We start from the raw sequence: 12647 nt of genomic DNA, 5'->3' as shown, positions 1-12647 counted from the left end.
TTTCCCCAGTCTCCATATTCATGCACCTCCCGTGTCAGTAATGTCTCCGTGTCGCAGTTTGTTATTGTCTCTGTGCTCCATGTTCTCTCTGTCTTCCCTGTCAGCCGTGTCTCCTTGTCAAGTCTGCGTTCCCGTGCCTGTGTTCAGTATTTCCTGTTTTACTTTGACAGTCTGGTGTTCAGTGTTCAGCTTTGCTTCCGCCCTTTCTCGTTTGGTCAGATTAGCCCCAGCTGTATCTCACTCCTGTTTCCCATTCCCTCGTTACTCCCTGGTGTATTTAAGCCCTGTGTTTTCCTCTGTCCGTTGTCACGTCACGTTACCCGTTTAAAGTGCTTTATAAATAATATTAAATTGAATTGGATAGCTATCTAGTTTCCAGTTTAGATTAGTTTCTGTGAGTTTTGGGTTTTGTTTGATTTTTGCTACAGTGCAATAAAGCTGCTTTTTTATTTCATCTGCATTTGGGTCCTTCATCCTGCCTGCCACACAGCGCTGCATGACAAATAGATTCAACAAATGTTTAAAGAAACATTGAAAAAATGTTTAGTTTTCCTAATTTATTACAAGAGGTAATGACTCTACCAGCATCCACTACACAAAAGCATAATCTCTGTGTGCTGGCTATAGAAATAGGCATTTGTTAGTCCTAAAGCATAGTACATATTAGTGTTTTGGGTTTTTTGTCAGTGTTCGCTCACTCTGAATGCTGTCTCTATGAAGCTTCACAGTAATAGAATCATAAATATAATGTACTAAGTCAAACAACTTTCTGTGGTCTCCAGGATGACATTTAAAGCTAAGACGTTGCTTCTCTGAACAAAATACAGAAGAACAAAAAGCGGAGCAGAGAAAACAGCAGCACGCTTTGACAGCCTGCACAGTCCAGTGAGCATCAGCACCGAAAAGCTGCCGACCACACAGAATCGCGGCCTCCGTCTCCTCAGTGGGAAAATAAAGTTGAGCGTTTTCCTCCTGACAAAGTGACAGTGGCAGCTTTAATCTATCCGCTGCACCGTCCGAAAGGAGATAACTCCCCGAGGCCATCGATCCGCTAAAGATTTCTGACGCACGTCCGTGATTGTCTTTGTCCCGCTCTGCCTCCACCGAGACTCTGAAGTGCTGATGAAAAGGTTCGGGGGTTTCCTCTGATTGCTTATTAAGAATGCTGATTTGGTTTAACTGAATTTAATCGCCACCGCTTGTCGTTTCACTTTTTAGACCATGATCTCTTGTTCCTCCTTGCTCTCTCTCACTCATCCTTCTCGCCTCTTCGCTCTCCACGTCAATGATGACTTTGGATTTCTCTGATTGCTTATTAAGAAGGTTAATTTGATTCTACCCCCGTGTTCCCCCGATGCCAGTCCTTTAGATTTTGCACAACTCAAACATCTTATTTTGCTTTCTTCACTTTCTTTTATGTCTCTTACTCTTTGGCCCTTCTGGCCTCCACTTGAATGCTGACCTCTTGGTCCACTGGAGGAATCCTTATTGTCCTCTGTTGCTGATTAGATGACAGGATGACAACAACAGCATCCAGAAGCCTCGAATTGCAGCGTGGCATGCCCTCTAATTATATTAGCCTTAACCAGCAGAAGAAAATGGAAATGAGTGTGGGGAGATTCATTACCGGGCTGTTAACAGATCCTGTATTTACACTGGACAATCTGCTGATGCCCTCTGATTTACAATGAGGAACAAACAAGAGAATTTCCTCATAGTTTAACGTTACAGGCAGCCAACAGTAAAGCATCAAAGGTCAGAGGTCACAGCAGACATGATGGAAGTGAATGGAAGCAAATATTATCACGAATAATGAATAATAGAAAAGTGATTGAGAAAGTAGTAAGGGATAAAAAAGCAGTTTGCAAATGACTCTTATTATGATTTTGGTTTTTAGGACCAGAGCTAAATTTAGAGCTGAAGACCAAAAAGAAAAATGTAGACAACAAATCAACTGGTTTCTAAACTTCTGAAGCGTTTGGTAGTTTCAGTGAAAATGTGTTAGCCACCATCACGTTTGATTTTTGGAGGCAGAAGTGATGCGTTTGGATGGAGTGCTAACTTACCAGCTAACGCTAACTAGTTTGGTGAGCAAGCTGGATGTAAGTGTGTAATGCACAGACTAATAGCGGCGTATTAGTGCTTCTTATTAGTGCATCAAAACTGGGGCATGGACTTCTTAGATGGTCTTTTCTCATTTTTAAACTCCAGTGTCTCCTTCACATACCTTTAGATCAGGGGAGGGGAACTCAAGCCCTCAAGGGCCGGTGTTCTGCAGGTTTTAGACGTGTCCTTGATCCAAATGGCTCCCTTGAAAAAGAGGTCTTTGATCTCAACGGGACATTCCTGGTTAAATAAAGGTTAAATAAATAAAAAATGGCTAAATTAGCTCCTCAACATGTCTTGAAGTTCTCCAGAGGCCTGGTAATGAACTAATCATTTGATTCAGGTGTGTTGACCCAAGGTGAGATCTAAAGCCTGCAGGACACCGGCCCTTGAGGCCTGGATTTCCTCACCCCTGCTTTAGTTGGTCAGTCCTGGTATGTTAACAGCTGCCAAAGTAAAACTGTGACTCAGTTGGAATATTTACCTGTAGATAATCTGAATGGCCACTCTAGAACCTGCAGCACCATTGGAGGACGTGTTGATGTGTCTCTCCAATATTCATGAACAAGAACCTGAGTTCCCGCTGCTTTAGTGCATATTATTTATTAATTTATTTACTAAAGCATATCTGTGTACATCTGTTGACAACAATGAAATCCCAACCCATTTACTACCATTTTATATTTTTTTTCTTTTGTGCACGCTAAAACCTTCAGGACTTCAAGCCCTCGGTGGCTCACTTTAGTTTTCTTATGGTGACGTAATTAGCAATGCTAATGAGAGAAAGCGTTGGTTTCAGGAGTGCTGGGGGAAATTGATTTAGCATCCAGACAAAGCAGATGTGACACTCTTTAAAAACATATTAATCATTTTATGATTCTACAAATTTGATGTCAATGACATGAAATCATTCCATTGATCTGTATCAGACTCATATGGGAATATACACCATAATTGCTTTTATTACTGATTTAAAAACCTGAATAATTTACAAGCTGGTGTAACAAAATATTTAGATTCACAGTTTAGTACCTGCTATTAGAGAAGTTCGGTCAGAGCTTTATTTGTTCTAAATCGTTCTCTGCTGTACCAACATGGGTCGCTGTTGATAATTACCAGTTTATGGGAACATCAGTTGCCATCCACATTAAAAACAATCCATGGTGCCTTTGACATTTTGAGCGGTTTAGCGGATCCCTGAGCGTTATATTGTCCTCTGTACAGTTTATTCAATGACCTCAAAGACATAATTATGAGAGACACAGAAAGACAGAGACAGCGCTCAAAGTTATGGAAGTGAAATTATTGGTGTCAAAAGTATAATTTTCAGGAGAGGAAAAACTTATTTGGGACAAAGTCACCCAATATATCTAAAGGTGAGACTTGCTTCTACAATAATTTTGGTGGTGACAGTTAAGAGCAAGTCGAGTGGTATTAGCTGGGTTGTTTGTCGCAACAGGTGGCAGGTGGGGGCAAGGTGGGTGGATTTTATGGGTGTTTGGGGGTACTCACTGTTACTTACTTGAACGGCTTCTCTCCTGTGTGTGTGCGGATGTGGTTGTTGAGCGTCGTGGCGCCAGCGAAGGCCCGGCCGCAGTATCCACATTTGAAAGGTCGGTCGCTGGAGTGCGTCACTACATGGTTCCTCAACTCTGAAGGCTGAGAGAAGGACTGGGAGCAGTGGCCACACTGGTATGGTCTGAGGACAAAGACAGTCGGATGAAAGAAGAAAACAGAAGGTGTGTGCGTGCGGGAATGGCTTAAATTCACTGCCTTAAATTTGCATTCTTTCTAACAGTCAGCAGGGGGCACCATTTGTAGTTGCAAAAAGAGGACTGCTACTAGTGCTCACTTTATCGAAAATGAATTTAGAATATTATTGTAAAAGGCGAGATTTTAAACTAGTGATTGAGGCGAGGTCATAGAGGATGTGAGCTGAAGCTTCATTTTCTCATAGACTTCTACACATTCACATCCTCTTCAGTTACCTGAGATGTCTCCCCCTACTGGCCATGATGTTACTTACCCGTAGGTCTATTGGTAAGATCATATTTTATTTTGTTAGCTCTGTTACTTTGTGACTCTTGTGCTCCATGTATTAATTTACCACGACATGAAAATTCATCAAAAAAAGAATTATTTCTTCATCTTCCCCATGAAGATTCTTCATTTTTATGGGTTTGTTCCACCTTTTCTGTTGTTCTTCCATTATCACAAAGAAACAATGATGCACAGATGAATTTTTCTGGGTGCTTGTAACTGGAGTGGAGCAACGTGAATTAACACAAAATGAAAATTTGGAGACATTTTGTTTACATACAGAAAAACATGAGCCTGCACACATTACAGCTCACTAAAAAGCAATATATATGGTCTATAAACACACGCAAACAGGGGGCGGGGGAAGTCGGACACTGCTCCGGTAACCATGGCAGCCTGACCCTCATCAACAATGCAGGCCTAGATCATGACTGGACCATTTATCATGGTGTGTGTGTGTGTGTGTGTGTGTGTGTGTGTGTGTGTGTGTGTGTGTGTGTGTGTGTGTGTGTGTGTGTGTGTGTGTGTGTGTGTGGAATAGCAGTTACAGAGAATGAGATAGAGACAGTAAGAGAACAAGAAAAGAAGAGATATATTAGGTTATTGTGTGTCAGTGTGTGTGTGTGTTTGGCCCAAATGGGAGTTAAACAAACAACCAAACAGAAGCTGTGTGTCTGCTAATAGAGTGTCCTGCTTCCATACAGCAGCAGATCTAATCTCACACTCCTTCCATTCGCTGAGCCGAACACGCAGCCAGCTGTGAACATTATCGAGGTATTTTGTTTTCACTTACAGGACACTTCAGCCTCTGCTCATATCTTGCATCTCCTCTCTTTTCCCCCATGATCATTTTCAGGCTCTGTGTGCAAACCTCTGTTTCCCACATACAGACTTTACTTAGGCAGCCCGCCCAAGCATATATGTTGATGCTTTTCTTTATTATCTTTTTGAGAGGATAATTTAGTACTGCTCAACCCTCTGCTAAACAAACTCACCCCGGCTCTTTTCTTCACGTTTTCCTTACAGGCTGTCTCACTGGCCACATTGCTATCTGTGTAGGTTTCTTGATATCATTTAGCTACGTCTTCAGAGAGGATCATCGTCCACCTCCCTGATGGCAGCAGTCCCTTCATCTGATCTGAAAACTTACTGAAGTGGAGAGTCAGTCTAACCAGAACACAGCAGCTGATTATATTGGTCCAATATATACATTTATCTGTAAGTATTTTGAAATGTCACTATTTACAGAGCAGAGACTTGTAGCAGTAGTATTTCACATGCCTTTTTTCTTCCACAGTTTGGTTTGCACATTGCATTCCAGTTTTATGGACTGCTTGTTTAAAATCACTAAAATTGCAGAGTGAGACCTGAAACAAAATCAAGCTTCGAGGCACTCCATGGCTTTGACACAGCACCACAGGAGGATGTGGGGTTAAAGTACATAGAAAGTCAGTTAGTGCCGTGTATCAGTCAGTGTGCATTGATGAGCCGGGAGCTCTGAGGTGATTAGCTGCTGTGTGTCTTCTGTCAGTCACATTAACGACCTCAGGAGTACACTGAGGATCCCGTTTTTAAAGCTACTTTAAAGACAGGGATCAGGGACGCTCTGGTGATTACCATTGGTACTTTATCTGCTACAGTCACACTTTAGCTAAGCATGGATATTATCATTAATTACTTTAATGAGTGTTATGGCTACTTTTACTCATTGTAATTGTAATCAGCATTATTATTGCGTCAAACGCAGGTGGGGCTCCTCTGTGTTTCATTTGCTGGTTCTTCCCATGTGTGGATTTTCTCCAGGAGCCTGGGAGACATTCAGGCCCAGGATATAAAAGAACCAGAGCTGGAGCCTATCCCAGCTGTCATAGCAACCTCTCACCCCACGAGAGCAGGGTTCACCTTGGACATGTTGCATGCTCACATTCACACCTACGGCCAGAGATGGGCAGTAAAACGTTAAAGGTAATGCGTTACTGTAATCTGATTACTTTTTTCATGTAACAAGTAAAGTAAGGGATTACTGTTGCAAAAAGGTAATTAGATTACTGTTACTTTCCCTAATATGGAGTGCGGGAGAGAGTACGACCATGCAGTGTTTAAAGCTTGGAAGCATTTACATCACTTTGAGTTTGATTCCATGAAAAGCGACAAAAACATCAGCGTCCAATGTACTCTGCGTGGGAAGAAAATTTCTTTCTACAGCGAAAAATTAAACTTCTAATCTGAGCAGGCACCTAGCACGCCGCCACGGGAATGTGAAATTTACAGAGAAACCCCCGGATCTCCCCCACTGACATGACTGCTGCGGCACTGGGCAAACCTCCACCTGCCTCACAGGACTCAGTGCTGCTGGATCTTTGAATGTGTGTTTTACTTGCATCTATTTGAAAGAGTGAGTGTAAACACAAAACACTTGATTTTATATGATGGATTATGCAGAAAAAAATTGAATTGGGCTGAAAGGTCTATTCTTTATTATGTATTTAGGTTGTGTGGCATGTTTTTGAAAAGTAACTAAGTAATAAAGTAACAAATTACTTTTGAAAATAAATAATCAGCAAAGTAATGGGATTACTTTCATTGAGAAGTAATCAATAATTAGTAACTAATTACCATTTTCAAGTAACTTGACCAACACTGCCTACGGCCAGTTTAAAATCACCAGTTAATCAGGCAATCATGGAATACACTGCAGAAGGATTTGCAGCTCTCTCAGCTGATTTCGCTGAGAGGTCTCCTTCTTCGGTGGTTTCTTTCTTCCTCTTTTTCTCAAATTTATGGATTAATGAAGTTTATTTTATCCTTTTATGAACCAGGCTTTTAGACCTCTCTGAGACACACTTTGATTTCTTGTCTTTACCATCTTTATCTCTCCGTAGTCCAAAAACATCTCATCAGACTTGTATATCCATCCATCCATCCATCTTCGACCACTTATTCGGGGCAGCAGTCTAAGCAGTGAACCCCAGACTGCCCTCGCCCCCTCCACGTCTTCCAGCTCATTCAGGGAGCACACCAAGTTTATCCAAGACAGCTCAGAGACATAACCTCTCTGGTGAGTCCTGGGGCTGCCCCTGGTTCTCCTCCCAGTAGGACATGCCTGAAAGACCTCACCTATGAGGCACTAAAATCGGTTGGCTCAACCACCTTAAGTGGCTCCTTTCAGTGGAGGAGCAGTATCTCTGAAGGAGATCCCCTTCATGATTTCCTCCTGGTAGGATCTCCCAAGGCAAATTGGACCTGGATGAGGGGCCAGACAAAGAGAAATTCTGACAACCGCTATGATGACTAAAAAAAACCCCCCAAAAATCAAGGGTCCAGTTTACACTGTCCAGACAAGGTCACCAGAGGTAGAGGCTGAAGGTGCGAGCCTCTGGTGGCCCGGTCCAACTAGGCTTAGCCTGAAAACCTACATGAATATATAGAAGCCGCCAGGGGGGCTTGAAAAATGTTTAGTCATGAAGGAAATGGAAAAATGATATAGTTTTTTCTGTTTTTCTTTTCATATGGGTCACTTGGTTCTGTATTACTGTGTAAGCTGTTAAACTGACAGGATAAACTCCCATGTGCTGCCTGAAAATAAAGCGATTTTCATTCTGAAACTAATAAGACAAAACTCTGACATCAGTTCCTTACAAATGGGTAAATACCCCAGAACTAGAATAAAACAAATAGACCAACATCTTCACCACTCTAATAAATCACAAACACCCACAATACCCTGAGACGATGTAGACACACACACACACACACAGGAAAGTAATAAGAGTAAAATAGTGTAATATAAAATCGAAAAATTCTCACTTGCAGTTTTCCACATAAAAGGCGTCTCGCCGTGGGGGTCGGTTCATTTATCAGCCGGCCGGTCTATAAGTTCACGCCTCAGTGGGCCGCACCACTATTTATTAGGTGGGTTTTCTATGAAGAGCTGCATTGATTGTGAATAGTTTAAGTTGATGAATGTGTGGATATTATTTATTAAGGCAGCAGGCCGGGAGATTAATGCCCGGTTATTGTTTATTACAGGGAGGAGTGGAGGAGGAGGAGGTGAAGCATAAACACCTCTATCATGCACATAAACACACATGGACACACAGGTATGTGCATATGCAACCAAAATATGGGAACAGACAGGCAAATGCAAATACGATCATTTATGCATAAATTACCGCACATACTGTACGGTCTGGGTTTTATACCAGAAACACTGAACTTCTTTACCATGAAACACAGGGGTGTGCGGATAACACAGAGAGGGGAAAAAAGCTTTAGGAAACTTTAGTTTTTAACAGATTTCACTGGTGAATGTGACACTGAGCACTGAAATGAAATACAGATAATATTTCAAAATATCAAGGTTTTTCCTGGCTTTTAATGGGCGTGCTGAAAACCAGACTAGGTCTGCCTATAGCTAAAACAAGTAGTCTGTGTTTCCACGTTTAAAAGGACCCTTTTCCTCTCAATTTCATAATGAAATGTAGCTAGCAAGCTTTCTACTCTTGTTCTATGACAGCTGAAGTAATTAAGAAAAGTGATAGATTGACATTTTTTGCATGCGGGATAAATCCTAATTAACTCCCCAAATAAGTTCCTAGAGGACTGTTGCTGAAACGGCACATTAAATTTGTTTCGAAGGGGAAACAAATTTCAAACAAATTGTTTTACATTTTAGAATAAACTCATATTTTGATGGAAAAATAGGTTCTAGACAAAACTGAGAGTCATTCTAAAACCATTTTAAACCCAAAGTCAAAAAGCATGGGGAGAAAATATTCTCACAAAATAGGGTTGAACTCATCTTTATGACTCAGTGACTCAGATCATGTTCATATTATCAAAACAAAGCACTAGATGTCAAACATACACTCAAAAAAATGAATGAGGTGGATTGTTCAGTGTATATTAATTATTTATTTTCATTTTACTTAAAATATATGTTTTTGTTAAGTTAACATATGTTTTTCTAATCAAGTCTACGTAATTGTGTCTATTATTCAACGTACATAATACTAATGTGTTACTTGATCGCATAACATTTAAGTTAAGTCAATTAGGATCGATATACCTTGTATATCCACAAGGTGGCAGTAATGCAAAAACAGTTGTAATGAAACCGCGCAGAACAAGAAGGTTTCACGGCTTGTGCCTGCTCATGCACAAGACTTCAAATTTAACTGAAAAAGGCTGTTTTGGCGCCAAGCTGCTGTTTCTTTGAGAGGTAAGACCACTTTTTTTCTTTGACTATGTTGTGTAGTATCTATATGTCCAGCATGGTTATATTTTGCGTTTGTCTTACAAGACATGTTATATCGTTTGCGTGTGCTTGTTTTACATTAGTTTTACTGGGTCCTGGACATGCTTATTTTGTGGACTGTGTAAGAAACATTTTTATTGTTTTTTGTTTTATTAAGGGATTAGCTACAGGGGTTCATGGGGTTATTCTTTCAAGGGGTTATTTTTCCATTTGCTTTCTTGGGATTCCTTTTCTGTAATCCGAGAGTCGGAAATATCGAATAGGATAGCAAGGATAGCATAAAGTGACATTTAAAATCCAAAAAGTCAAGGGCGAAAGCCACTGTGACACCATTGTTCTGCTCTATCAGTAATCTGTATTATGTAAAAATGGTCTGTAAATACAGCATGTTTCCTAGCGGAGTTATACATATCAATGTAGTTATAAATTACAGTTTGTGAAAGTACACACTTAATTTTTTTAATAAAATTATTCAAGACATATGAGTGGACAGACAATGGAGGTCGACAGACCTGGTGATAATTGCTTCTATAGAAAGTTAGCACATGGCAGTGTCAATCTCTTGCTTTTCTTCTGAGTAGTATTTTATTTAGTTGTAATTCAAACAATAATTTGCTTCTTGAAATTAAGGAATTAATTTTTTTTTTCTTTATAAATCTCAGATCCTGCCTTTACCTGCTCCCTCCTATACTGATGTGGTGTATGTGGTATTGCTGAGCTTGTATGTGGTATGTGAACTGTTATACTTTTAAAAACAAAACTGTTTTATAAGTTAAGTTTTCTTTTGTGACCCATCCCATGCCCCTGTTATTTCTTCTCCACATCTGAACCATGGTAAAGGTTGCAGTTCAAGGGCCTGAGGCATGAAATTCTTTTCAGATCAGCTGTGATCAATATTTTTTGGAACTTGATAAATAACAATAAAAGCTGTAATGGCTCCATTAGCATTTTGTGTAAATGTTTGTGTTAAAATTATAGCTTTAATGAGGTCTTACTACATTAGTTTTAGTTTGTATATGTGTACATATAGTATGTATATTTACAGTACAGTATGTTGTGTTTGTTGACATATTTTCAGGTGGAAGCAGAATATGTGAGGATTACTACTGCATGTTCCAAGGCTTTTTACACAACTTGACCAATACACTGACCAGCTCATAAAAGTCTTCAAGAAAAAAGGAGGCGTTGCAGGGAAGAAAATTAGACAAACTTTGGCCCCAGCCACACAGGTGCGTTATTCTGTTGGTAGCAAAATATTATGGCTAATAAGATCATTTTCAAATTTAAACAGCTAGTGTATGGTAGCTGCACAGTGCACTTACATTTATATTAAGCAAGACAAAGTTTGGTACTCAAAACGTTGGAAAATTTAAATTACCTAAACATATGTAAAATCTGATCCCTTGATTTAGGTTAAACCAGAAGTGAATGTTTTTATGTTATGTTTTGAATGCAAAAAAGATGATGTATTAGTTTGTCTTTACCTCCATTATGGACATATATAATGTGGTGGAAACCCTGCCCAACAGGTTAACTATTCATGTCCATGTGATGATTAGTTGGTCTTGTGTACATGTCTATCTGTGCAGTGGATATGTCATTCATTTTGCGTATAATGTGAGTTTCTGTCATCCTAAAGTATATCTGTTTTCTCTTCCTGCATCTCTGCCACTCTCTACAGAAGGAAACCATTGAAAAGGGGAGGGAGTGTGTCCTCAGGGCACTACCTTTTTACCTGAATGAAGACCCAAGCATCCTCTTCAAAGAATAATTGGTTGGTAATTTTAGTTTAGTTTTTTATCTGTATTAAACCAAATTTTGAATAACTAATGTTGTTGCATGTTGTAATGTTGTTGTTGTTGTAATTTGCATGGAACCTGTTTAAATGTTTTGGGAAATCTTCTTGTATACCCAAACTATTTATATTTATCGTTGAATCTGTAGTCTGAAATAGTGGCACACTGGGGTGCATGTTCCTAATATTGTGTTTACGTCATTAAAGGGTAGCTTTGGCCCTTTTTCTTTCTTTTTTTAAAACTGGATGCCATTTTTCTATGTTTTTGTGTCTAAGCTACAGCTGTTCAGAGGGAACTGGAACAAATTACCCTTGCTATCTTTACCATCGAAAGAGCTGATGCCAGCACTCCTCCAGCCGATGTGGGTATAACCATCTAGTGTGTCCTGCATGACCTGGAAGACCTGGCCTCTGCATGTGCACTCTTAATGGGTGGGATATATGCACTGAATCTCAGTTAACCTCAAGACTGAAAGCTAAGAGACAATCAAAAGTATTGAGATTTAAAGGATTTAATTGAGAGATGATACTGCACCAGAAATGTTGAAGGGTGGTGTGTATATTAGCGTTCAAGGCATATTGTTATGAGGTGGAAATATATTCATATTCAGTTTGTGTTACATTGTGTGCATTGTAAAGGTAATTGCAATACATACTAAAAATAAGGGTAAGTTAGGAGGTTGATCTGATATCCTCGTGTTGGTGTTGTTCCCAGATCATCATACTAAATGTTGTTCCAGGATCAACATTGCAAGTGACCAATCAGAATGTTGTGATGTCATACTTTTGCGACTTCGGGAAAAACCGGCGTAAAACAAAAAACTGTACTTAAGCTGCGTGAAACCGCCTCTGTCCGCCGATCACCTAACCCTAACCGTAACCCTTTAATAAACAGTAAGCAGAATTGATATTGTCCTTGCAACATTGGAATTTCATAAATGCACGAATGGCTTGGAATAGAATAACGTCACAACAATGTGATTGGTCACTTGCAATGTTGAACCTGGAACAACATTTTCATGATGGTCTGGGAACAACACCAACACGAGGATATCAGATCATCCAAGTTGGGAATGCAGGATGAATGTATATTTTGTGGACTTTTAAAGACGAACAATTGTTTCCATGTTAAAATGTTTCCATCTGAAGTTTTTTGCCCAAACACTGGTAAAATAAATGTTGACAGTGGCGAGTGTTAAATGGTTACTGCTGTGCTGTTGCAAAAAAACTGAACGCTGACAAGCTGTTTTATTGTTAGACCATAATGTTGGCATGTTTTGTTAAAGTTTTATTTGGGATGGTGATGTAATTTTCTTTGATTGCTAATATCAGTGGACTATTTATTATTATTATTGTTGTTGTTGTTGTTGTTGTTGTTGTTGTTACTTTTTTTTTTTTTAAATTGTGGCTGTTGAGGTGGACACTTCACTTTGCATTGTTAAAGGAAAG

The 12647-nt window shown here is 39.7% G+C and overlaps 1 protein-coding gene and 1 long non-coding RNA gene across 9 annotated transcripts in view; one reads left to right on the top strand and one right to left on the bottom strand.

Annotated features, from left to right (window-relative positions):
• prdm6 (PR domain containing 6) overlaps positions 1-12647 on the bottom strand; it is a 119930-nt gene that overhangs the window by 4009 nt on the left and 103274 nt on the right. For 5 of the 7 annotated variants that reach the window (XM_080895261.1, XM_080895260.1, XM_080895263.1 and 2 more), the window contains exon 8: positions 3629-3805. In XM_080895261.1, coding sequence (XP_080751387.1) covers positions 3629-3805 — 177 coding nt within the window. Of the gene's footprint in view, positions 1-2227; positions 2347-3618; positions 3806-12647 lie in introns of all 7 variants that reach the window. The other 2 variants (XM_080895265.1, XM_080895266.1) reach the window with 2 other exon arrangements.
• On the top strand, positions 9010-12603 carry LOC308404943. 2 transcript variants are annotated; one of them, XR_013973237.1, is made up of 5 exons: positions 9010-9367; positions 10066-10131; positions 10482-10632; positions 11085-11177; positions 11475-12603. It is a non-coding gene; the product is annotated as an uncharacterized lncRNA (long non-coding RNA). The 2 variants fall into 2 exon arrangements; XR_013973238.1 differs by lacking the exon at positions 9010-9367 and having other exon boundaries at positions 9374-10131; positions 11475-12602.

The sequence above is a fragment of the Rhamphochromis sp. 'chilingali' genome (genome assembly GCF_963969265.1).
Source record: "Rhamphochromis sp. 'chilingali' genome assembly, chromosome: 10".
In the NCBI taxonomy this organism is placed as follows: Eukaryota; Metazoa; Chordata; class Actinopteri; order Cichliformes; family Cichlidae; genus Rhamphochromis; species Rhamphochromis sp. 'chilingali'.
Note: the sequence above shows the minus strand (reverse complement) of the source record. Positions and strands in the feature narration are given on the sequence as shown.